The 26,965-nt window shown below is 39.0% G+C and overlaps 2 protein-coding genes and 2 non-coding genes across 6 annotated transcripts; all 4 read left to right on the top strand.

Moving 5' to 3' along the window:
• The first annotated feature begins 77 nt into the window (after positions 1-77).
• Positions 78-5,437, top strand: ing4 (inhibitor of growth family, member 4). The gene is made up of 8 exons (XM_032518810.1): positions 78-180; positions 646-717; positions 1,895-2,061; positions 2,155-2,269; positions 2,396-2,507; positions 2,623-2,767; positions 4,491-4,552; positions 4,670-5,437. The coding sequence occupies exons 1-8, from the start codon at positions 78-80 to the stop codon at positions 4,707-4,709; spliced, it is 816 nt and encodes a 271-aa protein (XP_032374701.1). The 3' UTR covers positions 4,710-5,437.
• A 183-nt stretch (positions 5,438-5,620) lies between these two features.
• On the top strand, positions 5,621-26,367 carry ncapd2 (non-SMC condensin I complex, subunit D2). 3 transcript variants are annotated; one of them, XM_032518603.1, is made up of 32 exons: positions 5,621-5,774; positions 6,227-6,349; positions 6,431-6,506; positions 6,588-6,646; positions 6,742-6,917; positions 7,389-7,534; positions 8,606-8,733; positions 8,917-9,040; positions 9,181-9,328; positions 10,093-10,290; positions 10,370-10,504; positions 10,594-10,681; positions 11,528-11,735; positions 11,854-11,972; positions 12,599-12,799; positions 12,919-13,093; positions 13,413-13,497; positions 13,683-13,819; positions 15,719-15,851; positions 16,654-16,729; positions 16,832-17,047; positions 17,121-17,281; positions 18,580-18,691; positions 18,799-18,922; positions 19,220-19,375; positions 22,295-22,472; positions 22,564-22,658; positions 22,827-22,907; positions 24,095-24,278; positions 24,461-24,629; positions 24,734-24,853; positions 26,097-26,179. In XM_032518603.1, exons 2-32 carry the CDS (start codon positions 6,232-6,234, stop codon positions 26,177-26,179), a joined length of 4,209 nt encoding a protein of 1,402 aa, XP_032374494.1. In that variant the 5' UTR covers positions 5,621-5,774; positions 6,227-6,231. The 3 variants fall into 3 exon arrangements, with proteins under 3 accessions (XP_032374494.1, XP_032374493.1, XP_032374492.1); XM_032518602.1 differs by having other exon boundaries at positions 6,230-6,349; XM_032518601.1 differs by lacking the exon at positions 5,621-5,774 and having other exon boundaries at positions 6,232-6,349; positions 26,097-26,367.
• Positions 9,603-9,934, top strand: LOC116691830 (small nucleolar RNA U85). Its single transcript, XR_004332568.1, has one exon. It is a non-coding gene; the product is annotated as a small nucleolar RNA U85 (small nucleolar RNA).
• On the top strand, positions 10,740-11,056 carry LOC116691831 (small nucleolar RNA U85). Its single transcript, XR_004332569.1, has one exon. It is a non-coding gene; the product is annotated as a small nucleolar RNA U85 (small nucleolar RNA).
• Positions 26,368-26,965: the final 598 nt, after the last annotated feature.

Raw genomic sequence — 26,965 nt, forward strand, 5'->3', positions numbered from 1 at the left:
CATTTATTTAGTTTTCACTTGGAAAAGTGCATCCCACTTTGAATGGGTATTTCTGCTGGAAAGCAGTGTTGTCAAGAATGTGGAAACAGCCAATCCGAGTTGTCCATTTCGGACCGGAAGCTGTGTTGTTTACATTTTCTAAGATGGCGGCGGGGATGTATTTGGAGCATTATTTGGACAGTAAGCTGTTTATAATGCCTTATACAAGTTTGAAAACATTTAAACCTACTTAGGTCGTTTTAGTCCTTGTATTTCATTGTGCATTGTAGCTCCTGGACAACCCGCACGCGAAACAATAATTTAGCCGTTTGCTAGCGGTGAGCGGGTTTAGGCTCTGTCTATTTGCTGGGATACCGCAGCGCAAGGAGAATGCAGCTTGAGATGGCACAGCACACCTACTGCACAATCTGGGCTGATCTAGTTTAAATTAATTATACAAGAATTTTCGGCTGTCTTTGTGTTCCTTGCTGTTTTTTTTGCATTTCGTGTGGATGCTAGGTAAAGCGATATCGTTAATGGTAGCCGGAGGATCATCCAAGGCACATCCTTCAGATAGCTATCCTGCTTGTATTATTAGCGTTGCTGTTTCATGTTGGTCTCACTTAAAGCGGTGTTAAACTGTTGTCTCCCCTTCCACAACACCAGGTATAGAAAACTTGCCCTTCGAGTTGCAGAGAAACTTCAATTTGATGAGAGATCTAGATCAACGCACAGAGGGTGAGAACAATAAACTGTGTATCTTCGTGTGTATTTTTAACAATGGATTGATGTGAGAACGCATTTCGGCAGTACTGTTCTATAGAGACCCGTTAAAGCAAACTATGCCACCTTTATATCTCATGGTTGAATTATGAGCTCTATGCAGTGGTTCTCAACCTGGGGGTTGGGGTCCTCAAAAGGATCCAACTGAGACAATCACAAGATGATTTGAAGACAGTTATTTCTCTCTTTAATGTTTGTTTTTTCCTTGTGACTTTCTCAGGTCACTGAAAATCCTTAAAATTAAACAATCCAACAACGGAGGACTCATTAATTAATTTGGACTGTACTCGAAATACTGGAAAAAGTGGGTTGGGATTGTCTCCACACTCCGTTAAATACCAACGTTTTTGTCACAGCCCTTGGAATCTGATTCCAACACACACCATGCATGCACGGCCTGACTGGCTATCAAAACAATAAACAGAGAAGCTCAGATTACCACACACAAAGAGGGAGTGGGACTTCATTCTCTGCTTAAGATGTCATTACTCTACTATATCTTTATAAAATATGTGTTTACTTTTTTATTAACGTCCAGTACAGAACCTCTAAAGGGTCACCACCAGCCAGAAAGTTTGGGAACCACTGATCTTGGTTTGAAAACTAGTACATACTCCACAACAGTGTGTAAACATGTTCTAAAGAACAACAGTATGATAATAGGTCACTTTTTTCAATTTAGTATAATAAGTGTGTTAGTGTTAACCAATATTCAAGCTATCTCTGGTATTGCTCAAAATGATTAGTTTACGAATGCTCAACAAGAAAACAGACACCTATTTTTTGTTGTTGAGATTAACAATTTTTTTAATCTTTTAAACAACATACCAAACATACAATTCGCAACATGAACATATCCTCCACCCTGCGTCATCACCACCCACCCAAACAAAAATCCAGAAAAGATGACACAGTAACTACAATATTTCAGACCATACAACAAAATAACAACAAAATAGACAATAAACCAAATAAACATATGTATAACTGACACAATATGTAAGTACATTGTCATTGCAATTATCTTCTGTATATTTGTTTTTATTTTCAGTACAAGTTTTATCCCATTGGTAACATTGACTCAACAGTTACAATATTGTTTTAGCAGTTTTCCTCCTTGTCTTTGTTTTAGATCTAAAGGGACAGATAGACTCTTTGGCTAAAGAGTACACAGCCAGCGCCAGGACTCTCTCCTCTGAACAAAAGCTGTCCATACTGAGACAGATTCAACAGTCTTACAGTAAATGCAAGGAGTTTGGAGATGATAAAGTGCAGCTGGCCATGCAGACCTATGAGATGGTTAGTATCTTAGAAATAACCAATGTTGGACATACATCTGTAGGTCATAAAAGTGGGCACACAATCAGTTCACTGAAGTTTCGTTTTCTGCAGGTCGACAAACACATCCGACGTCTTGACACAGACCTGGCTCGGTTTGAGGCTGACCTGAAGGAAAAGCAGATCGAGAGCACCGACTATGATTCCACCTCTAGCAAGGGGAAGAAAGGTGTGTCCATTGTATTTGCTTAATTTATTTTAATGTTGGGTTATTATTATTATTATTGTTATAATTATTATTTAGTGCAGCCCAAACCATAATTGGTAAAATATTAAAGTGGTTGTGTAATTCCAGTTGAAACCAGACAGAAGGAAAAGAAGACGGCTAAAACAAGGTCTAAAGTGAAGAGTTCAGATGAAGACGGCAGTCCCAAGAGTGCACAGAAGAAAGTCAAACTCCTTCAGCCGTATGTTGTATATCACACAGCTTGTGGTGGCCATGTGTTTACTTTTCATGTAATTGTTGGTTAGTTTTATGATGATACTCCCTTTCTCACTTTCAACACTTTTTCCCATCATCAGAGGAGAATTCAACAGCCCTGCCACCAACTTTGGGAATGTGCACCCATCTGATGTGCTGGACATGCCAGTGGACCCCAACGAACCCACCTACTGTCTGTGTCATCAGGTCTCTTACGGCGAGATGATTGGCTGTGACAACACTGATGTGAGTTTTGTTTTATGGCCTTCTTTCAATCTTAGTCAGGGGTCACATAAAGTGCCTTTGGGATTATAATTTCCCCTTTTTTATTTTTATGTTTTTGCATTAAACAAGAGGTTGGGTTGGGACTTAATATTGGAAAGGATTTGGTTTGAGAATTTAGATGTGGGATAAAAATTACCAAAAGGATAGTGACATAGCTCTTTTACTTTGTGGATAAATGATGCTATACATCAGTTGCACTTATGGGTTAAACAGCAATAGCAAGTTTTTTTTTTTTTTTTTTTACACAGGCAATTCAATGTGCTTTACATAGATAAAAGCAAAAAGGAACACCCATTTATAAAATATTATTAAGAGAATAAAGAATAGGAGAAAAGTGACCTGAGCTCACAACATAGTACACATTGCAAATACAAGTACAGAAGCCACTAGACAAAAATACCTACAACGAAAGTATGTTATAAAATACAAACAACAATTCTGTAGACACTTATGGTTAAATACACTAATTAGAGTTGTGATTATTATAATTGTTATTGGGGCATAATATTTGTGCTTTTGTACAAACGAGTGTGTTTATAGTTTTCCCTATACCTTGTAGATCTGTATCAGTATTTCCTACTGGTGGTTATTTGCATGGCCTTAAAGTCTATAATCATATTTTATTGGATAGAATATTGTATATTGTTCATTACCAAGAGCAAGATCCATGTGCAAAATAATGAAATGTGTTTTATGAAAAGAAAAAGTGGAGGTAGATATGTACTAAAATACTTCATTGTGACATTTTGCATATAAAAAATGAAGAAAAGACAATACATTTTAGAACAAAAAAATACATAAAATGGTACTTTAATGAGATTTTTAATGTGAATGGCCTGTCCAAACAACTTATGATTTAATGTTTGTAAATACCTCTCAAGTAATGCAAAGGTCAACAACAATTTACCTTTATGGTACAGGCCTGAAATTGAAAAGATTCAATAAGAATAAGAAGATTTGATAATGTTTGACATCAAAAATAAAAGGCCCTCGGAGAGCGCAGACCTCTGGCAAGGCATGCCCTATCTCCCGATAGTTCCTTCAAACAATGAAATTATGTAGACATTACCTGGTGGAGATGTATGTCACAACGCAAATGTCCGAATCAGTTGGATCGGACAGGAAACTCTCTTTACCCTGCCAGCTTCCTAGTAAGTAAGGTTTATGTAGGGTGAATTTTCCCAGTGGGGAACTAATTATTCCAATTATTCGACACCACATGAATGCAGCACAAATGCCCTCTCTCACAATGTTGACAAAAGTTTTAAAAAAAATGGTATCTTCGCCCCTTGATTTGGATCACTCCAAAATGTGATGGGTTCCTTTTTGGCCTATGTTACACCCTTCCACCAAGTTTCATGAATATTGGGCCAGTAGTTTTTCCGTAATCCTGCAAACAGACAAAAGAAAAAGAAAATGGACTTACCTAAAAACATACCCACCTTGGCGGAGGTAATAATCAGGTAATGTACATAGAGTACATAGCCTCTTCCTCTGTGGATAAGGTCATAGATGACAGAGTTCGTGATTAATAAAAAGATGCCACACCACACATACAGATGTGTCTCCTTTAAAAGATTGATTTTGTTTGTAACCATGTGTTTTGAACGATTTTGTCTCAACTAAGTGCTCCATTTGCAATGGAATACGTAACAGCACATAATATTTTTTTTCTTTACTCCAGTGCTCTATTGAGTGGTTCCATTTTGCCTGTGTGGGCCTGACAACTAAACCAAGAGGCAAATGGTAAGAAATTTGAGCTGCACTATCCTATTTTCACTGTGTGCAATAAAAGTGTGAATTGTACCTTATCCAAGTCAGTCAACTAAATGTTTTTGCGTTGCTTTTTTATTCATTCATCAGGTATTGTCCACGATGCTCTCAAGACAGAAAGAGAAAATAAACACCTGGAACAAAACGTTAACACTGATCACATGGAAAATTAGAAGAATATTTCTTCATTAGTTACTAGATTTTTTTGTTTCTCATCCTCCTTAACATTTGGTGCTTTTTGTTTTGGTTTATGTAATTTGCCTTGGTCTGATGCAGTGTGCGTGAAGGAGCCAAGTGGTTACAAATGTATTTAAATATTGTTTTTGTTTTTTTATATATATATAAACTGTTGACGATAATCTTTATTTTTTTCGTTACCTTTGGTGCTCTTATTGTGATTTTTTTTGTTTACATTTTGTTTTACTAGTGAATAATAAACACTAAAACAACCCCCAATGGTTTAACAGTCCCAAGCGGTCACAATAATTTATACTATATTTACATGTGCATCTAACAAAATTAAGAATTAAAAAAAGTATTTTCTCTGAAAACAGTTTGGCCATGTATAAGTTTTTGCTTTGTTGTATAGTTAGTTTCTTGTGCTTACACCTTGGGACACTAGTTTTATGTTTTAAGTAAAACAAGAGGGCAAAAGAACACAAAGACAAATGCTGTGTCCTGACAGTATTAGTCATCTGTGGGTAGTGAGTTAAACCATTTCATTTTAACATTTGATTGAGTGCTGTATAGAAAGTAAGGCATTTTGTGAAAAGTCATTTCTGTAGCTGAAACATTGGTACAGTAGAGAGGGCGTGATTGTGTTGTCAATCATTTGAATACAGCTACTACCTCAAAAAACTTGCCTTTGTGGTCCTTTGTTTCTGTGTGTTTTCATCAGTCTGCTCTGGAAGCTCTAACTTCGTATTGTAGAGGTCATACTTGTCCAGCAGGCAGCAGTGTTTCCTCTTTATTATGTCTATGGTTTAAAATCATAGACAGTTAAAACATAGACAGTTTAAAACGCCCAGATCTATGAGGCGTGTGTATGTGACGTCAGAGTTCCGTTGCTTTGGCGCGATGTCCATACTCATTTGAAAACTCGGATTGTAAACCGCCTGCAGACGGCGGAGAGCGCAGGCTATACTTTTGTCTTCAGAGGTCGTCGTTGTGGCAAAAGGGGCAGCAGCCGTTACAGGTGAGTACTATCTTTATACGTGAGTTTTTGGCTAAAGTTTAGCTGCGGTCGTTTTTGTTTGATAAAATTATAACCAACAATGAAAACTTTGCAATTGCGTAAGCCCAGCTTGTTAGCATGCTAACTTTGCTATTAGTAGCTAGTTTGTCTGGCTAGCTTAATTCAAAAACCTGTATTGTTTGTATAATGGGCTTTATCAGTCCTACGGACTAGCATTAGCTAGTTGGTAGGTTAGTGTTAATTATTGTGCTTTAGCCTTTAACGCTTTAGCGTTAAGACAACGCTAACTAATATATTAACTTTGATATGAAATTGCTAGCTTGTAAGCTAACGTTACAGTTCAACAATAGCTAAATTGTAATTGTACATTCTTTAAAATCCGCACTAAGTAGGTAACGTTAGTTTAGTTTAACTTTGCGAACCCAATGTGCGTTTGTTTTCTGTTCTTAAAGCAGGGATGTCGTGGGACTTTTTTGTGCCTGTGTGCGTGGGTGACCTGGTGAAGACTGGGGGGATCAACCAGTACGTGGTTCAGGATGTGGTTCCCCCAAAACAGCTGCCACCATATCTCAGTAGTAAGTAGCAAACTTGTAAGTTCCGTAGCTGCTTTCATTTGGGCTGTTTTGTAATGCTACGTTTTTGTCTTTTCCAACCAGAATTTAAAGCCTCATTGAGAAGCCAAGGTCCTTTATGTATATTGGAGCACTTTGACACAGGCTACAGCGTGCTTCAGTAAGTATTGAAAATATAAAGCTCGTTCTAGTTATTGCAATTAAGACTTGTGTGAATAGTAACTACTGTCTACTTTTGAAGGCACTGCAATTCAGTGGAGCTGGGTGTGAAGGAGGATACTCTGGAGATACTAGTACAAGGTTAGACCTTTTCATGGTTCTACTTTTAAATGGACAAAAATAACCTTTTTATATGCAGGGGTGATACACACATTGTCTGGATTTTCCCCTTTTAGTGGTTAGTGGCCTTGCTACTTCTCTGCCAGCACTTCTCGTCTCCACCTCTGTCTCAGCTGACGAGCGCAAAGAGAAACTTAATGCAGTGAAAATGAGTGTCTACCTGCTCTGCAAACTCACAGAGAACTTTGAGAGTGACTCCTATAGACAGAGTATTGTCACGGCACCTGGTAAGGTATGGAACTACTTTAATTTCTGTAACTGACTGTTGCTGTGTTCAATCATTTTAAATGCCAATATGTTATATTGGCAAGTTGATGATCTAGTCAGATCAATAGATTGTGGCCTCTTGCCTGCTTTTTAGATGGGTGGTCTTGGAGGTGTGATTTAGTGTTGTTGCACTGCTGTAAAGGCCCATCCACAGTGAACTTGTTACCTCACAACCTCCGCCCCCCAAGAGCAATGGGATAGGACAGGTGGAGGATGTCAATGTGTGGATGTTTGTTTCTTTGTCAGTGTTGTATGGATGTATATGTATCAGCTGGCAATAGGCTGTAGTCTCAATATAGTTGGTTTGGCAAATATGAACTACTTACTTTGGTAACAAATAAGTAGTAAGGTCATGTTAATTGTGTTGTGTAGCAGTTTTTGATAATCAGTGAAGCTTAACAAATTGAATTTAACAGGTTATGTCTGCCTTCCATAGGGGGGTAAAAAAGGCAAAGGTGGTGGAGAAGGACTACTGCAGTGGGACTCTGAGAGAGAGAAGGTGCTGCAGGCCCTCGTCCAGCTCCTCCAGCTGGATATCCGTTCGCTCTGGAGCCTCTCCCTGGTGGAGGAAGAGTTCATCAGGTACTTTGCTGAGTTTGGGCAAAAGTACAGTATCAGACATAGCTGTCTTAATTCAGCTAGTTAGTGTAATTTCCCACTTTCTTCTCTGGATCTTTGCCCAGCATTGATAATATTGTAGCCTTAATTGGAGCTTATATGAAAATAATGTTTGCCTTTCCATTAATATTGTCGTACCAAACTTAATAAGGCTTGATAATCTTTTAACTGTGTTAAACTGCTCACTTTCCATTATGAACATTTCCTCAGGCGTGCACGATTTGGGGAAAATGTGAATCACGATTTTTTTAGTTTTTAATTAATTAATTTAATTATTTATATATATTTTTTGGGGCCATGACAAAAACAAAACAAATGGTCAGTACCAAACATAGTTTTTTTTTTTTTTTTTTAGCACTTAATGCACATCACCACAAACCTGTAAACATAGAGTCCTCAATGAAGAGAAGGGGAGCATTGCAGCACTTGGAGCACCTTTAAAACCTTTTTTATACAGTCTGTTTCTTAACACTAGGATTGCCAGCTTTTTTTCTCAAGCCTCTTTCCATCAAGCAGTTTGGTTAAATTCAATACACATTATGTTTTTTTGTTTCATTATTAAAAAGTTGTGGACACTGATCCAATACCAAAGGTGGAGATGGAAGCACTGCAGTGGATCATTGAGGAATGAAAAGGTTTTATTTTGGACGCATAGCTGTCCACGGCTTCAATCACATGTCTGAGCCATGCAAGAGCAAACGTTAAAAACTAAAACATTGCTCTACTGGCGTGGTTGACGCGGCTCCTACCATCCAGTCAATTGAGGTGCTATACCGCAAGGGATTGAGGAAACACATCTTTTATCCCACGCCCAAAAACATCTGTATCCCTTTGTTCGAATTGATGGTCCATTAACGCATCTTCAGTCTGCATCTCTTTAGAGTACAAATGAGTTTCTATGTCCAATTCATTTTCTCATGCAAATGGTTACTTTTGATACATACAGAACTTTGTGTATAGACTGTAGAATTTCATGCAGGTTTTGTACCATAACATGAACAAACTTTGAATTCTTTGCTCTATCCCTTGTCTTAGCTGTGTTACCTGCTGCTGCTATAAACTACTTGAGAACCCAACCATCAGCCATGTCAAGAGCAAACCGACCAGAGATGGTATTATCCACTTATTGGGGGTGCTAATCAAAAAGTACAACCACCTCCTAGGTTAGTCTCATAGTCACATGCTGAGCCTGTGAGCAATATTTATAACTCAGGAAGCATATCAACCCTGTTAGTTTCAAGGACGTCATGTACAAAGTATAAAAAGCAACATTACAATGCCTACCTTTTATTCAGCATTCATTGTAAAGTTAGCTTTTAATGTATACTCTCTCTAAACTCTTACAGGTGCAAGTGTAAAGGTCATCCAGTTGTTGCAACACTTTGAGCAGTTGTCATCCGTGTTTGCTCAGGCAGTGTCTGTGTGGAGCACAGAATATGGAGTCAGGGCGATCATAGGAGAAGTAATAAGGTCAGTATGCCTAATTTGTGTTCATATAAAGTTTCCGACAAGAAGTTCTCTTTGTAAATCCATTTATTGAAACTCAGTTTTTTGACTGCAAATGACCATGTTTGGATGTTTATGCTTGTTATTTTTCCCCATTCTTTCAGGGAGATTGGTCAGAGGTCAAGTGAGGAGCTTGCTAGAGAGGCATCTGGGGTCAAAGCTTTTGCTTCCTTCATTGCAGAACTTGGCAGCCTGGTGCCTGAATTAGTGATCCCCAACATTAGTGTGCTCATCACACATCTGGAAGGAGAGGTAATGTTCATCCTGTATTCCTTTACAGCTCCTTAGTTTGCATTATTGACTCTCAAAAGGAGCTAAAAGTAATTATGTACTTTCTGCTACTTAAATTGGTCATTAAGTTCTCTTGCTCAGGTTCATGTTTTGCTACTATAATGCCTTTTTATATAACATGCTTGCTTTTAGGGTTTGATTAATGTTGTCTTGTACAAAATGTGTTACTTTACTGGCACAAAAAGTTGGAAGAAAAGCTCAAACTCCAGAAAAACGTCCCTTCCAATGACATTTTGCCCAGTGATGAGACCAAGGCGAATACGAGCTTACTAAATGAGAGTTGGGTTCTTCTTTGCCTTGACTGGCAGGTAATCTTGGCAGTGCAGAGGAGCATTCCTGCTCTGCTGTAAGGGCCTGCCTACAGTGACTTTGCTCAACCCAAATTATTCCTCTACAGTCACAGCGGAGTATATGCTGGGCTGAAGCTGACAGAGAGAAGAGAGAGAGAGAGAGTGAGTGTTTGTGTGTGTGTGTGTTTGTGTGAATGAGTGAGAGAGGCAAGAAGTTTACCCAGCTCTCTTTGCTGTTCAGTTAGCAATGAGTTGCTTCTTTGGTAATCTGAGGGCAGATTTCAGGAAGTTGTTCTGTATTTGCCATTAAATGCTCTAATACATAAATGCTCTTTAAAGACCCCATAAATGCTGTTGAAACTTATAAAATATAATTTGCTGACACAAGAACAATATTTGGTGCAAACTCATTCTCCATTTTGCACTTTTTCCCAGAGTCACTCAATGCGTGTCGCTGTGTGTGAAGTGCTGGGAGAGATCCTTGTGCGGGTCCTGTGTGGTGACGGGCTGGATGAGTCTGGTAAAGCCGACCGCAACCGATTCTTTGATACACTGCAAGAACATCTGCATGACACCCATTCTCATGTCAGGGCACGTGTGTTACAGGTCTACACACGCATCGTCAACAGCAAAGTATGTTCACTTATAATGTATCTATACATACATGTTAATTAAGTCTCCCGTGGTAATAATCACTGCCTTGTCTGTTTAGGCACTGCCTCTGTGTAAGTACAGTGAGGTGATGGAGCTTGCTGTGGGACGGCTGATGGACAAATCTATAAATGTGGTGAAGAACGCCATCCAACTGTTGGCAGCCTTTATTGCACACAACCCCTATAGCTGCAAGGTAATTAAATGCAACACAAGTTTTAGACTCCAAATAACAGACCTTTCTCAGATTTCACAATCTCACAGAAATGTTTTTGTTTCTTTCAGTTGAGCAGTGCAGATCTGAAAAAACCGCTAGCAAAAGAGACTGCTAAACTCAGAGAGATAAAAGAGCAACTAGAGGGAAAAACACCAAGTGAGGATGAACCTTGATATGTTTTTGTTTGTTTTGTTTTTATGCGCGGTTACATTTTGCCCAGTGATGAAACCAAGGCGAATACGAGCTTGCTAAAGGAGAGTTGGGTTCTTCTTTGCCTAGACTGGCAGGTAATCTTGGCAGTGCAGAGGAGCATTCCTGCTCTGCTGTAAGGGCCTGCCTACAGTGACTTGGCTCAACCCAAATTATTCCTCTGCAGTCACAGCGGAGTAATCACAAGGATGAAACCTACAGAGTGTGTGTGTGTGTGTGTGTGTGTGTGTGTGTGTGTACATGTGTAAGAGGCAAGGAGTTCACCCAGCTCTCTTTAGTGTTCGGTTAGCTGTGAGTTGCTTCTTTGGTAATCTGAGGGCAGAGGTTAGAAACTCATTTTAGTAACATTTTGCATTTTTATTAATTGCATCAAATTCATTTTAGAGTTAAAATTATTAATCGGGTATCAAAAGTGCTGTAATTTTAGATAAGAGCAAAAAAAGGAGAATTTATTTTACAACAGATGTCCATATTGTAATTGGTTGTCAACAGCACTTGAATGCAGCATTAATTGTGGCATTTCAGCATTATGGTTATGATTTTTGTTTTGTTTGCGTCTGCCATTTTTATACATGTTTTGATAGCTTTAGAAAAAAAAGTCATGTATCTAACATAAGGGAAAACCGAATATGGTCAAATGGTAGTATAACATTTTTAACCCCAAGAACAGTTGATAATTGACTGCCAATTGGGTTAATTTCTAATATTTTTCTGTCAGTTGTTCCTCATTTTCTTTGCAGCTCTAACCGAGTCATCCTTATTGGATTGTAATTTTCCTTTCCCTCTCGGCAGTGGCAGTGATAAAAGCATCTGAGCTGTGGGCCGCCATGGAGCCTGAGCTACTTGTCACTGTCACGACAGCGCTGGAGCCCACAAGTGAAGCCGGGAGAGAGCAAGACAACGAGGATGACGACAGGGTTGTGGAGGAAAACAAGGAGGCAGAAGATGACAGGGCAACTGCAGTGAAGGTTGCTCAGTACCTCCGTGTCAACAAATACAGGTGAAGGCTTGGGTAGATGTTTATTTTTTTTCTTCATTTTTTTTTTTCTTCTCTCTTTCTCACACACTGTCAATTAGCCAACAATTTGATGTGGGAAATTTGTTTGCCCCTTCTGCAGGGATGCTGTGCGTCTTTGTATAAGAGCCCACACCTGCTTCCCTAAATCTGAGATGTTTGCATCTCTCTCCACTCTCACAGCGGAGACTTTAATGGACACACTGTCTCTCATATTCAAAGGTAAAACCTGGGCTCAGTTCACCTGTCTCATTACTATCCAGAAATACTCATTTTACATTATCTGTAGGTGTTAATTAATTAAAACTCATTAGTCTTTAATATTTGCCTTTTGATGAAAGTGAGTAGAAAGTTTAGAGCATAGAACATTACAAGTTGGCACACTCGATTGATGAAGATGAAATGGGACATGTGAAATGCCTTTTCAGATTTTAGCCTTTTTGTTTGACTGTTTTGGCTTCCAACAGTTCAGGCGGTGTAAATGTAAATCACAATAATAAAGGCAATTGCATAAGTATTGAATTGAACAGCAATTACCCGTATATGTCAGCTTTTAATAAAAGTCGGACCGATACAGGATTTCTCTTAGTCTAAATTACACAGAGCCATTATTCATACTTTATTCAAAATTTGATGGCTTATTCCTTAGTATGCTTTTATGTAAATTGAATACTTCTGCAGCTGCCTCACACACACTAAAAGCCTCACGGCATAGAGAATAGATTTAACTTAATTACTGTACAGCAGCTGTAGGAAGTGTTGAGTAATCAAGCAGCAATGGATAAGTGGTTTATTGCTTTTTAAGCCAAACTTACTTTACATGATATGGTTCCTGATGTTTTCTTCAGGCTCTGACGAGGACACATCTGAGCTCAGCCAGAATTTGCCACCAACTCCGCAGAAAGAGGCAGAGAAGGAGGGGGAAGATGGGGAGCTGAAGAAGCAGGAGATGTTGGTGCAGTACCTGAAAGACACAGAAACCTTTGCCTTACAAGTGGAGAGAGCAATATCTGTCATCAACACCATGCTCTACTTGAAAACCACTTCAGGTAGAAGGAAATATTCACCAGGATGCAAACCCATTAAAACTGGTGCATTTTAATATAATTTACATTTTGACTCAAAACAGAGTAAACCCACATTTGACAACTGAAGTCTTTGGTTTTAGTGGTCCAGGAGGCTGTGCAGTTTTGTGTAACAGTGTGCGAGTTCAGCGTTGCCAACTCTGTCAGTGGGGTGAGGAAGATGTTGCCTCTGGTCTGGTCAACTGATTCTGCCATTAAAGATGCTGTCGTTCAGGCCTACAGGCGCCTGTATTTGAACCCTCAGGGAGAGACCATCAGGTCTGTAAAACTGCCTCACACGTCCATGACAATGTGAAGTGTTAGTGTGATTTCAGATGATTATTATTTTAATATAAATTGTACTGTAATGATATTGATTTTATCAGATGCTGAAGCCTCTTGAGGATTACATTAATGTTAGTGTGCCTGCCTGGCTTGCTGGTTTACATATTAAAGCAAAAAACAATTAAATCATCACAGTCTAACGTGTACATAGTCGAGATTACTGGTAATATTGTTGTGAAGCAACCAAACCAAACACTTGGAAAAAAATTGTTTTGTGTTGTCTTCTTTAAGTAGCTGTTTATTCTTTCAATAGGATGAAAGCCCACACTCTTGTTGACAGTCTCTCTGAGTTGATGGTGGATGCGTCTCTAGGAACAATCCAGTGTGTTGAAGAAATAGTACGTAACTCTTTTACTACACTCGTATGGCTTTTTTTCTATGTATAATGGTCAGTTATAGAAACACAACTGTGCAAAGTCTTGACGTGTTTGTACCAGCCGTAAAGCTTACAGTGTATGTTTTGTTTACTGTGTTTTGGATTGTATATACATTTCGTTGTAACCATCCAAATGTGTTTCTGCAGGTGCAGGAGTTCTTTGGCAGTGGCAGCAATCTCCAGTCAACTGTAGTGCAGGTCTTGTGGGAGAGGTTTACTGGCAAACGAGAAACTTCTGGCCTACGCAGGCGAGCTGCAGTTTTACTGCTGGGCATGGCTGCACGGTAAGACATACACTGTACCACTTTCAGTATGCCCATAAGAGAAAAAAAACAGAAAAAAAACTTATGCCATGGTGAGTAAAAGGGGTAGAAGGTGTGGGTGTGTGTTTGAGAACTTCCTGTGTCTCGATCAGTGACGGCTCAAGAAGATGCGTCAGCCATGAGTTTTGCTTTGTTTATTCTGTAGCCTAGCTACGCGCTTTTCTCATTAGCCTGTTTGCTTGAAAAACACTTCTGGAGGTCTAAAGGACGGTCTAAAGGTTTTTGGATTATAGGGACACAGTTGAGACCGCTGATAAGGTAGGCCAATCTGTTGAACCTTTTGTGGTATAATAGGTTGTGAGCCCTAAGTGCGAGGGCGATAAGAAGTGTATGCTAGGTTCTTTCTGTGCATTACAATTTCTTACTATCACAAACTCTTGTCAGGGGAGGTCATTTATTTGGGTGCCCCCTATGGCTTGTACAGAACCTGCTATGCCACCCGATGTAGCCTATCATCGTTAGTTTTTAATCAATGCAACTAACGTTGCGTGTAAAATTATACACTATCAACTGTACCGACTGCAATTTATTATGTCTGTTAAGACATGTCTACAATCTTTCTTAACATATTCACCAAAAAATTGTGCCTTAAAGTCAGAATGCAGGAAATAAAGTCAGCAAATTTCCTTGGGACCCCCAGAACCCCACTTGATTTTTGTCTCTCCAAAGTCTCGTTTTGAGCCAAGTAAAACCCTGGACTTGTTTACTGGATGAGGGAGAGGTTTGTTGACTGGTGCTAACGGACTTAACTGGAGCTCTTCTGAGGTGTATTGCAAATTTGATTCTTGAAGTTTCTGCAACACGGAGCAATCCTCTCATGACATGATAACTTTTTAAGTGTGGCTGACTCTAAAATCTAATTATGGTATATTCCCATTTATAATTTTTCTAAATGTGTTTACTACTTTGCTTTTTAAAGCGACAGTGTTACGCTTTTAAACTAGTACAAATAGTGCAGAAATGAGTAGGATTTAAACTGTTTTAGCAGTATATACAGTACGTGGAATATGATGTAATGTGGAAGTCACAAATTATTTGATATTTTACATACCTTAAATTAAAGAAATAAAGACTGACAATTTCGTGGCAGAACTGACATTTACAAACTTGCTTTAACACCCTTTGTTCAAAAATAAAATCCAATTTGCACCTGTATTAAATATAATAGTAATAATAATAATAAAATGTGAATCTGGATCTAAACAAACTACAAGTGGAATCTATTTGCACTCAGAACAAACCTCACATGCTGTATATTAAAATGAACATGACTTATCTTTTGGAATCAAACATTTTTATTGTTGTAGTTTTGTATTAAAGTTGACTAAACCAGTTTTTCAAAAACATGTACATAGAGGCACTTCCTTTTACATTTTGCTCCTGCTTCAGCTACTTGACATTCAGCAAATCCTCATTAGTCAGAATACAACCTCTGCCTCAGCTCCTCTTCATTTTAATCGAAGTCACGACTAAATAACTAGGCTCCTTGCCAGTGCATTTTAGTGAAATATATATATTATTTTTGTGTGTGTGTGTTCCCCTTCAATCTACCTCAAAGACTGCCACAGCTGTAGGGAACAGCAAGCGAGTTAAGAGGCTATCTGCAGTCCACCCACACTGCTGCCTCCCTTCATCCAGCCAGCAGCATTCATAACCTATTAAATCGTATGTGCTTATCGTCCTACATGCATTATCTGAGTAGCAGCCTTGCACTGGTAAGGCTAGCGCACAGCAGTTGGGGTCATATAGGGCAGAGATGTTATTACCTCACTTTGCATAATCACATGATCATTTGTTAATCTAAAATCTATACTTTACACCTCATTTGTGAAAATGTTTATTTTGTATGTCATCCAACAGGGCAGAGAGGGAGGTGGTCCTTAGTAATCTGGACACTCTTTGTTCTGTGGCTCTGGGAGAAAAAGTGACTGAAGACTTTCTTCTGGCCAGAGACTCAGTCATCACCATCTGCAGCATCACAGACCATGTTAGGGTAAGAAGACAAACACCTTTTTGTTTCTAAGCATATTTTGATGACCCGAGGGTCACACTGACTGTGTGATTAAGAAAAAGTTGATTAAGACAGTGGGTTGTGTGGATGATCATTTTGGGGTCCTGAAGAATATTGTTTAAAATTTGTTAGAATTTATAAGAATGATTTTAAACTGATGACGTGTTTTTAAAAATCCACTACTCTAAATTAAGCTTTACCCTTTAAATTGATTCCAATACAAAAGAGTACTCTATTTGTGACTTCAAAAAATCAATTTGATACCCATCATGTGAAAAGCAATTTTGCATGTTAAACTACCAACTTGGTCAAATAGCCGCGCTTGGCAACACCATACAGATAGCCATTCTTTTCTTGATCTGCGTGCAAAAAAGATAAAAATTGTATTGTTTGACTGGGAAAGTTTCATTGCTACTTGGTACTGGGTTATTTTAGTCAATACCCCCCTTTTTTTCTTTTAGAAGTATTGAATACAGAAACCCATTAGGGGTGTGAATCTTTAGAGATTATGGTCTGTCACTGCATTGACGCTGAATTGTCCACATTGCAATGCAATGATTAATTTCAACATCCCTAATACCTATGATTATACATCTATAAAATATTTCTATAGGCTCTGTATCTGTGATGACAGTTGTGATTTGGGAGTAGTAACACTGCTTAAAATGTATTAAGTCTATTTGGATTTCTGTTTTAGAGGTGAAATGGGGTCTACATTTTGCCTATAAACATTGAGAGGGCTTCATCACAATTTTAACATCATGCACTCCAATATTTCCACCAGCAATCAAAAGGAGCTCCATTCAGATTGCCACAGGATCACCAGCTCTTCACCTGCCTCACACAGGCCATCGCTGATGGTAAATAAAGACAAATATACTTTTTGTTGTGTGAATATGTTCATCCTAACCTTCACCTCTCTTGGTTTTTTCCTCTGACTGCACTCTGTGTGACTACTCCAGGTGTGGTGATGGAAGACCCTTACTGGCAGAGCTTCATGGAGCAGGCTGTCCGTCTTCTTTACTTCATGGCTGAATCCCCTGACCAACTGTGCACTCGGCTCCTCCAGCGCAGCGCTCGCCTTTTATTAGATCAGATTGCAGAAGGTGGTGAACTCAATAAGGACGCTAGCCAAATGCAAGATGTATCTAAAGAGTCCAACGAGCAAGGCGAACAAGGTGAGTCTCCTTGTGTCTCTGTCTACATTGACACAGTGTAACCGGTAATCACATATGTCTTTCTCTCCTGCAGTGAACTGTGTATGTATGGCCCAGCTGTTGGCTCTGTGTGGCTGTGTGGCTTTCTGGCAGGTGTCTCACCTTGAGCGCAGTGTGAGCACTGAGCTGCGGAGAAGGAGAGGAGAGAAAGAGGAGCGGGAGGAGAAGGAAAAGGGCCCGTCCAGCAAAGCTAAGGTGATTAGGCTGTATATAACACTTGACCTGTATAAAACGCTGGATGTGCTGTACAGGCGTTTTAACAACAACCCAGTACAATCCTGAAAGTAAAGTTGTAAAGAAAGTTAATGTTGTGCACTACCCAATCAGAGCCTCAACGGCTTTTAGTGTGGCGCTAAAGCTATTTGATTAGTCTATTACAAACATTCACAACTATTTGGATAATCAATTAATCGTTTGAGTTAAACATCTGATGGTTCCAGCTTCTCCAATGTTAGGATTTTCTTTTTTTAATGAATGTTGACTGAATCTTTGGTAAGTGGGTTTTGGAGAGTTTTCATGGCCAGTTTTCACTTTTCTTTATTTTTTTTATACACCAAACAATGGATGGGTTAATTATGAAAACAATCATTGGTTGCAGCATTATTTCTATTCATACTGGAGTTTTTAAAAGTACTTCTGCATCCACTTTAACGTTACACTGAAGCCAAAACTACTCCCTGTATAGTGAAACTCATTTAGATAATCAGTCTCTGCAGGATGGCTTGATGAGATGAATGTTAGTTAAACAGATAAGTGAATCAGGCAACTGGAGATAAATGTGTCCTTAATTAACCACATGGTATACCTCGCTAGGAATAGGGCTGCAACTAACCGTATTTGTCATTTTTTTACATTAGTTGTTTAGTCTATAAAATGTCACGAAATAGTGAAAAATGTTGATCAGTATTTCCCAAAGCCCAAGATGACCACCTTTTTAAATGTGTTGCTTTATCTACAACTTGAAGATATTCAGTTTAATGCCATAGGAGTATAGAAACCAGAAAATATAGTTACATTTAAGAAGCTGTAATCTAAGAATTTTGACAAATTAGTCTAACTAATTGATTATCAAAATATTTGACCACTAAACAGGTTCATATTTGCAGCTCTAGCCAGGACGAGAGGTTCTTAGTAATTGTCCATGAAAATTGGTGTGTGTAAACCATGCCTATGAATGTTTTTATACATTTTACTTCTGTATAAAAAGTTGTCATTACTGGAATTAATTGTAACCACCTGTATATATTGGCATTTGGCAGTGTTTCATATTAAACCTAATCACTTCAGTAATAAGTGTCACTTTTATCTGCAGTCAGACAGAAATTTTCCAGGTGAAATTTAGTTGCATGGTGTAGTGAAATGACATGGAAAGGTATGGGAGGCAAAATGTCTTTATCAGTGTGCTACAAGTCAGAAATCTCACACGATGGATTCTAGGAATACGTAAAGAGAGAAGTGGCTGTTTTGTAAAGCTTTTCGGTTTTTCCCAACAGCAAGCGGCCAATGAGAGTGCTATGGAGGAGGAGCTGGGGTTGATTGGTGCCTCTGCTGAAGATACGGAGGCTGAACTTATCAGAAAAATCTGCGAGACTGAATTACTGGCTGGTAATGGAAAACCTCTAAACACCCTTCTTCACCATCCTTTACATTCGGTTCTGTACATATGAAAAACATCTTCTCCCCACCCCACCCTCTCCTCCCTGTCTGTTTAGAAGAGAACCTGTTGTCTGCATTCCTTCCCCTGCTGGTGAAAGTCTGCAGCTCCCCAGGACACTATTCCCACCCGCAGCTCACCACTGCTGCCTGTCTGGCACTTTCTCAGTACATGATGATAAGGTAAAAAACATTGACTATTCCCATTTTCTTTATATATCTATATCAACCTTTATAAACGTATACTTTTGGAATTATGTGCTGTTGGTTGCAAAATTACAACAATTTAAATGTTTAGGAAACTGATGGGAAATTTGTTAGTTTTCTGACCTTTTTGGGCAAACAATGAATGCCTTATTTGAGAGAACAAATCTGCAGATTGATGAAAATATTAGTTTGTTGGTTGCATCCCTAATAAATGACTTTTCTTCAGGAAACAAAACATCTTTTTAATGTTGTGAATTCTTTCTTCTTTGTCAGCCCATCAGTGTGTGAAGAAAACATCCGTCTCATGTTTACAGTGCTGGAGCGCTCCACTCTTCCTGTGGTCAGGGCAAATGCCATAATAGCTCTGGGAGACCTTACCGTCCGTTTTCCTAACATCTTGGAGCCCTGGACACAAAATCTTTATGCCAGGTAATGTAATAACAAGTTAAACTTTGAATCAGCCAGTGATATAAAATACATTTGTCACAGTAGCGGCTCATGCTCGTTAACACCCAGTCACTAATCTACTCTTTTCCAATAACATGCCCATTTACACAATATCTGTATATTTGTTTCTTTTGTTTTTCCACTCAACATTATAAAGAACTTGCTTCTTATAACTCAGCTGAGTGGGTATACTGTAAAAGACGATAAATCTAACCCAACATCCTGCTTCTGCTTGTACACTTGAGCCATCTTTATCCGGATCCTACCACTATCTCAGTGTGTTGTTCCTCTCAGCAACTGAAGTGTTGCTGCTGTCACAATGCTCCACTGAGCCACATGATGGGAAAAGTTTACTCTTTCCATCATGACTTTTTAACGGGGGAAACTTTGAGATGATCTATGTTCCCAAACTCTAATGATTAAATAATAATAAAATAAAATTATTTTTATATATATATATATATATATATATATATATTATGGCATGCCGTTTAGGAAATAATATATATATATATATATATGAAGTTTATCCATCTGAATATATGGAATGAAAGTCTGAATATATTGAATGGAAGTCTGAATATATGGAATGAAAGTCTGAATATATTGAATGGAAGTCTGAATATATGGAATGAAAGTCTGAATATATGGAATGAAGTCTGAATATATGGAATGAAAGTCTGAATATATGGAATGAAAGTCTGAATATATTGAATGAAAGTCTGAATATATGGAATGAAAGTCTGAATATATGGAATGAAGTCTTTCGGCAACGTTTTGTTGAACAGGATTGCTTATAAGCACTAAGAATGTCGCAATAATGGAAATATGATCCTCAAGGTGACGCTATCTAATTTCCAAACTGTTTGTGTCGTTTGGAGTATGACCAGTTGTTGCAAAAAAACCCTGCAGTTCAACAAAGTATTGGACTATTTCAGCCGATGCCATTTTGTAAATCCAGTGAATTCAGAAAGGTATCCCTTTGGTGACATTTCTGTCAATGTATTCCAACTTCATTCCATATATCAGACTATTCCATTCAGACTTTCATTCAATATATTCAGACTTTCATATTCAATCATCATATTCAGACTTCATTCCATATATTCAGACTTCATTCCATATATTCAGACGTTCATTCCATATATTCAGACTTTCATTCCATATATTCAGACTTCATTCCATATATTCAAGATGGATAAAACTTTCATATATTATATTATATATTATTCTAAACGTCATCATAATATATTATAATATATATTATATAATATATATATATATATATATATAATATATATATATATATATATTTTATTATTTATTTTGTATCCTGACCTCTGTGGTTGCCATGGGAACCAGCCAGAGCTTCATGGTCATTAGATAACCCACCCACACACATGAACTAGGGTGGAGATTTTGACAGCCTTCGACAAGGATACTTTGGACAACTTAATTACTGGTGTGTTACAGATTGTGACTACATCCAATGGCTAGTGTGTTGTAATTATACGCAGCAGTTGGGTGAGCAGAAGAGAATAATTTGGGGTGAAGTCAAAGGTTCTACAATTGTTTTTACGCTTGTAGGTACACTTTAATTTTAAAAACACTTAACGGTTTCTGTCTTTTTCTTCTGCACAAAGTTACGGTTTTCCTATACTGAACTTAGAAGTTGAAGTTTCTCTGTTTGATGAAGTGAGGTTCTAATTATCATGGTTGATAATGCTCACATTGACTTGTTTCGGACGTGTAAAACATTCTGTTCTTTTATAATGCTTCATTGCCCTCCTTGTGTTTCCTAGCGATAAGCATTTCATAGTGTTCCCTAATTGTCTCCCACACACCAACACCTCCACTGTTCTCTAGGCTGCTGCCCTGCAGCCTCCTGATAAGCACATTAAGAATTAATTACCCTACTCATTGCTGTTGCAAGCTCCTGCATTGGCATGTGGCAGTGCCATGAACAAGTGTCTGATCCTCTGCCAGGAGTCCTGCTCTCTGGCATAAATGAAAAATGGTTAATGAGTTTTTTTTGTTTTGGGTTAGGGTAAATGTAAATCAGTCTCAGAAAGGTATCTGATTGCCCTGCCGTTGCCTGTCCAATCCCATTGTATTCTGCCAAGGTTGTGACAGTTGTTTGGTTTTAGTGACATTCTGCCTTATTGCCCAGTCTATACAGAAGGCTTAATTGACTAAGACTGGGAAATAACAAATGCACAGATGGCAAGAATTTTTGACCACCCACGTCTTTAGTTACGCTAGCGATGTTTACTGGAAATGTTGGTACACCAATTTAGTCCGGACTGAAATATCTTAACAACCATTGAATGGTTTTTCATAAAGTTTTAATGGACAGGCGTGGTGCCCAGAGGCTGAAACATACTGCCTTCAGTGATCCCCTGGCTAGTAGGTCAAAAATGTCTCTTTACCAGGCTGGATGGACTGGCAAATTTTGTACGACAATCTAATTCCCACAGGATGTAACCTTATGACTTTTAGATTTTTATCCTGACTTTTCATTTCACCATGCAGCTTCAAATTTGTGGTTTGGAGTGAGATGTCTCAACTATTGGATTGACATGGAATTTGGCACTAATATCCATGTCCTCTCACGATGAAATACAAAAAACTTTGATGTTTTCGGACAAAGCCCCTGACCACTTGGTTTTAAATTTTTACTATGTAGCTATAACTTTAGTGTTCATGACTACATTAGCAAGAATTAAAGTAAAGGAAAAAAATATCCCCTGCATAATTTATCAATAGTTTAGAAGACGAAAAAAATTGTACATGCAGTAGGACGCTATCACTCGTGAAAAGGCTGATTGAGGAAATAGTTCTGGTCAGACTGAAGCGATAGAAAATGAGCTGGGCAGTAATTTCACACTTCTTCTCCTCTAGGCTCAGTGACGAGGTTCCTTCAGTGAGGCAGACAGCTGTGACAGTTCTTACTCAGTTGGTGCTTAAGGATGTGCTCAAGGTAAAAGGTCAAGTCAGTGAGGTGGCTGTGCTGCTAATTGACCCGGAGCCTCACATTACTAGCCTAGCCCTGAACTTCTTCAATGAGCTGGCCTCCAAGGTATACACACACACACACACACACACACACACAAGAGAGAATGGAGTCTTAATAATTGGGAAGGGTTTTAACTCTTGGTGTTACCCATCAGGACAATGCAATCTACAACCTGCTCCCAGATATCATCAGTCGCCTGTCTGACCCAGAGAGAGGCATGACCTCCGAGGACTTCAACACAATAATGAAGTGAGTTGCATGGTCTTTTAGCATGTCAGTCCAATTCACTGTCTTTTGTCCATACTGAGCAGAATTCGGCAGGCCCAGGCAAAGTCATAACTTTTGAGTGGGGATAGTTGACAGCTTGCTATTTTAAGAGCTTTGTTTAGATGCTGTATTGTTTTTGTGTTTTTTCAGACAGCTATTCTCCTACATCACCAAGGAAAGGCAGACCGAGTCTCTGGTTGAGAAACTGTGTCAGCGCTTTAGGACTGCCAAGTGAGTAAATCTCCACCTACTTCTCTCACCTCAATCTTTTTTTTTTTTCTTTGTTCAATTTCTGAGTCTGCCCTGCAGTATTATTTGTGCAAGCTTCAGGGGTGGATGCGTAGGTGGGTAATTAATGGGTGTTTAGTGCGTGAAAAGAGATTGACAATTAAACCGAGATGGACTCAAAAAATGATGGACATGGACCTTGTCCAACTTCTACTTCCCCCACTGTGACCTTTCTTTGTCCTACTGGGCACAGACCTGCTGTCTTGTACACTGGCCTCCGCCAACGCACTTCATTTACTGTTGCTGTTTTGAGAAGTAGTATAATGAACAAGATGTGCTCAAAAAATTCATTCCTCGTTACAAAACTTTAAATATTAATACATTTATTTAATACAGTGAATTTAGCTTTATGAAAGCTTTGATTTGATTGTCAAGGACAATGAACTTGGCTGGATTTGATGACTGTAGCAGTTCTTTGAGTCCATGCCTGTACCTTTTTTAATGTATGAGCGAAGCTAAAGTGCACAGGTGGAGTGCCATTTTGTTATGTTAAATTCTATCCAGTGCATGCAATACAGATGTATTGAGGAAGATTTACTTATTTTGAATATGTTGCTCCTGAGTTGTATTTCTCTTGTGTATATGTTCCAGCAGTGTGCAGTTCCCATTAATGCACTATAGTTAAATACTTTGTCTTGGTCCTGAATATTTTTATCATTAATTACTATATAGAGAGAGAGAGAACCTTCAGTTTTTTTTTCTTCTTTTTTTAAATACCTTTTCCCAAGGCCGTTTAATCTTATGTAAAACACTGATGTGCCGTGATAGAAACGTTCACCTATTACCTACACTGACAACTTATTCATTTGTTTAGTCATGAAAACTCTCTTCCCATAGAGTATAGTTGAGGAATGTAGAATAGCGATTGGCCGGGCCAAGCTTTAGTCTGCCTCTGACTCATTCTCCATACTCGAGCTCAAAGGAAGGACATTTTATATTACACAATGACAAACTGAATTTAGATACAAGGGGTTCCTGGAAAATGAGATTTGGTCCAAATGCCAGGGCAAAGCCATATTCATGAGTAATGAGTTTTTATGTTGAGGATCTAGACTTTCTATGCTTTTCACATAGTTTCTAATCAGGTTAAGTCTCTAATCCCTATGACTCCCATCCTACTTCTCTCTTAGGACGGAGCGTCAGTGGTGTGACTTGGCCATGTCTCTGTCTCTGCTGTCCATGTGTGAGCGTGGTTTCAAGAGGCTGCAGGAATGCTGGGAGTGTTACAGTGACAAGTTAACCGAGCCTGGAGTCTACCAGCCTCTGCTCTCCATCACCACCAGGCTCCGTCGTGGGGCCAAAGCCCAGTTCAAGGTACTGCATATGTATACCTCACGTATAGATAGGTTGATAGTAGGGCTCGAAAGTTTGGGCACACACACAAAAATACAAAAAATTTTATTAATGTGCATAAAGAAGCCCAGAAAAGATGGAACAATGTGTGTGTGTGTGTGTGTGTGTCTTTGTGTTTATTGATGGAAACTTTGTTTTCCTAGGCCCAGGTAGATGAGTTTGAGAAGCGGCTGACGGCGGTTCACACACGAGGGCTGGAGAACGTGGAAAGTCCTGAGATGCATGAGGAGAACCAAGGAGGAGTACGATCCTCTGAGAACGCAGTCACGTGTACACCTCTGCCCGCCAGAGGCCGTACGAGGTCAAAAAGAGGTCAGTGCTCATAAAAAGTCATTGTCATGGTTCCTGCTGTGTGCAAATGTGCATGTAGAAAAATTGTTGATTTTCTTTGAGGGGATAAATGTTTTTTGTTACAGGTCAAGCAAAGCCTTCAGTTTCTGGCCGCGGCGATGACAGTTTTGTGACTCCTCGAAAATCGTGCAAGTCCAAAAAAACTGTGATTACCTTCAGCAGTGATGAAGAGGAGGATGAACAGGGTGAGTGCAGCCACTTTATTAATTTAATGTTCCACTAAAAGCTTTAGTGCGTAACTTTTTTGATTTTATTGAACGTCTGTTACATTCAAGCCATTGCCAAATGACTATCAGCTTCGCCCAGCTCTCTGTATTTCTCAGTATGGCTGTGTTCAGAAGATTGTCGTCTGGCAACTTTAGCATGAAGAAGCTTGAGTGTAGATAATTACTTCTTCTGAAGAGTCCTTTTTTTTTTTTTTAGCCTCCGTGTCCTCTTTGGTTACTAGCAACAGCATGGAGGAGAGGTGGGGGAGAGAGTTGCAATCACGGAAGGCTGTATCATGTGGACGCGCCAACAAGTTGTTGTCATTACTTAGAATTCCGCCCCTTTTTTAAGTTCATTGGTCAATAACTTGGAAAGCAATTGAGATATGGACATGTTTTATTCAACTTGTGATAACCTCGATCCATTCATGAGTCACTGAAAATTCACGGGAATTTGAGCCGGCGCGGCAGACAACTAATAATAATAATAAATAATAATAATAATAGACAGAAGGGTTCTAACGCTTCGTGGTTTGAACCTTAATTACCAATCTAGGTAATGTCAACATAAAAATTAAATAAAGTGGTCGGTAAGGAGTGCATGGCTTTTTGGATAGTGTTTATACAGGGTAAGATTTTCTATTAATGTTCTCCTGATTAGATTAGTATGATTCACTGAAATCCTTTCTGTTAAAATGCTTTGAAAACTTAAAACCATTCCTCAGCTATTTGTGTGTGGCCTCTTTGTCTTATGCCTCATTTCCACTATGTGGTACAGGGTGACTTTTCTCCCTTGGAACCGTTCTTTTTGGTTTTCCATTTGCAAAAGTTGTGGATAGTACATGGTATCACCTCGGTGGTTCCAAGCGATCTGAGCCGATACTAGAAGGTGGAGTTAAAACACTGAAGACCACTGATTGGTCAGGGAGAATCGTCACTTGGAAACTAAACCATGGTCAATTGATGAAGGAAAGACGTTCCTCTGTTTGGTTGCAGATGTGCTTGTGTTTAAGATGTAGTAACAGTTTCACGCATTGTCGCTATATAATATACTACATCGATTGGGCACGATCTGCAGTGGCAAACAAAATCCAGAAAAGTACCATGTACCAAAAGCGAGTGGTGTCGTACCATGCAGTGGAAATTCATTACAGTCCATGACTGATCTCAGACAACAGCCCATGACTTGTCCTACTTCTAATCCATTTGTTTGTTTCATCAGATGCTGTAATGGCGGAGAGTGAGACCCCTAAAGTGACAACACCCATCTCCCGCACATCCCGGCGAGCTCGCCTCAGAAACTGATCGGACTTGTATTGTCTTATTTCTGTGTCTCTTCCTTTTTAAATCTTTTTTTCTGAAATGTTTTGTTTTTACTTTTTAATCTTTTATAATCTTTTTTTATTTTTCAAGATATTGGTACTTTGCACCAAATTAAAGTCATCTGAGGACTTGTGTATGACATGGAATCCAAGACGTGTTTTAATAAACCTGGTTCTTGTTTTGATTTGAACTCTAAGGCTGTCTGTCTCATTTTGAGCTGCATCACTCACCGGCCTCTGCACGCTAAAGAAAGAAGAAGAAGCTTGACTCTAAAATGTGTGACGGGTTGGGTCTCTGCTGGGTTATGTCAAGTAAATTTATACCTTCATTACAAGCAGCTTTGATTGTCTGCTTGTATCATGTGTTTGGACAGTGGTGTTTAATGGGTTGTCACAGCTTGCCCAGACAGGATTACTACCCCACTTGCTTCTCCACTTCATTTTCTTTTCCTTACAGCATGTTCTTTCATATCTGATTTCAGTCTTTGACGAGAAACACTTTAACTCAGTTTTTCAACCAGTGAGTGTGGCTGCATGTTTATTTACAATGTTTTATTTTTTCCCTCTTTTTTTGTCTGACACACATGCTGCTGCCTCGGTTCTCCTGTAATCAATCTCTTTTGTTGGTCTCCCTCCGCTCTCTGCCTGGTGCTTTTCTCCATCCCACCTCCTCCTACTCTTCGTTGCCTACTTTTCCTCTAACAGTGCTCCTCTCTTCACTGACATCACATGCACAGTAGTTCAAACCCCCCCCCCCCCCCCCCCATCT

The sequence above is a fragment of the Etheostoma spectabile genome, chromosome 6 (genome assembly GCF_008692095.1).
Source record: "Etheostoma spectabile isolate EspeVRDwgs_2016 chromosome 6, UIUC_Espe_1.0, whole genome shotgun sequence".
In the NCBI taxonomy this organism is placed as follows: Eukaryota; Metazoa; Chordata; class Actinopteri; order Perciformes; family Percidae; genus Etheostoma; species Etheostoma spectabile.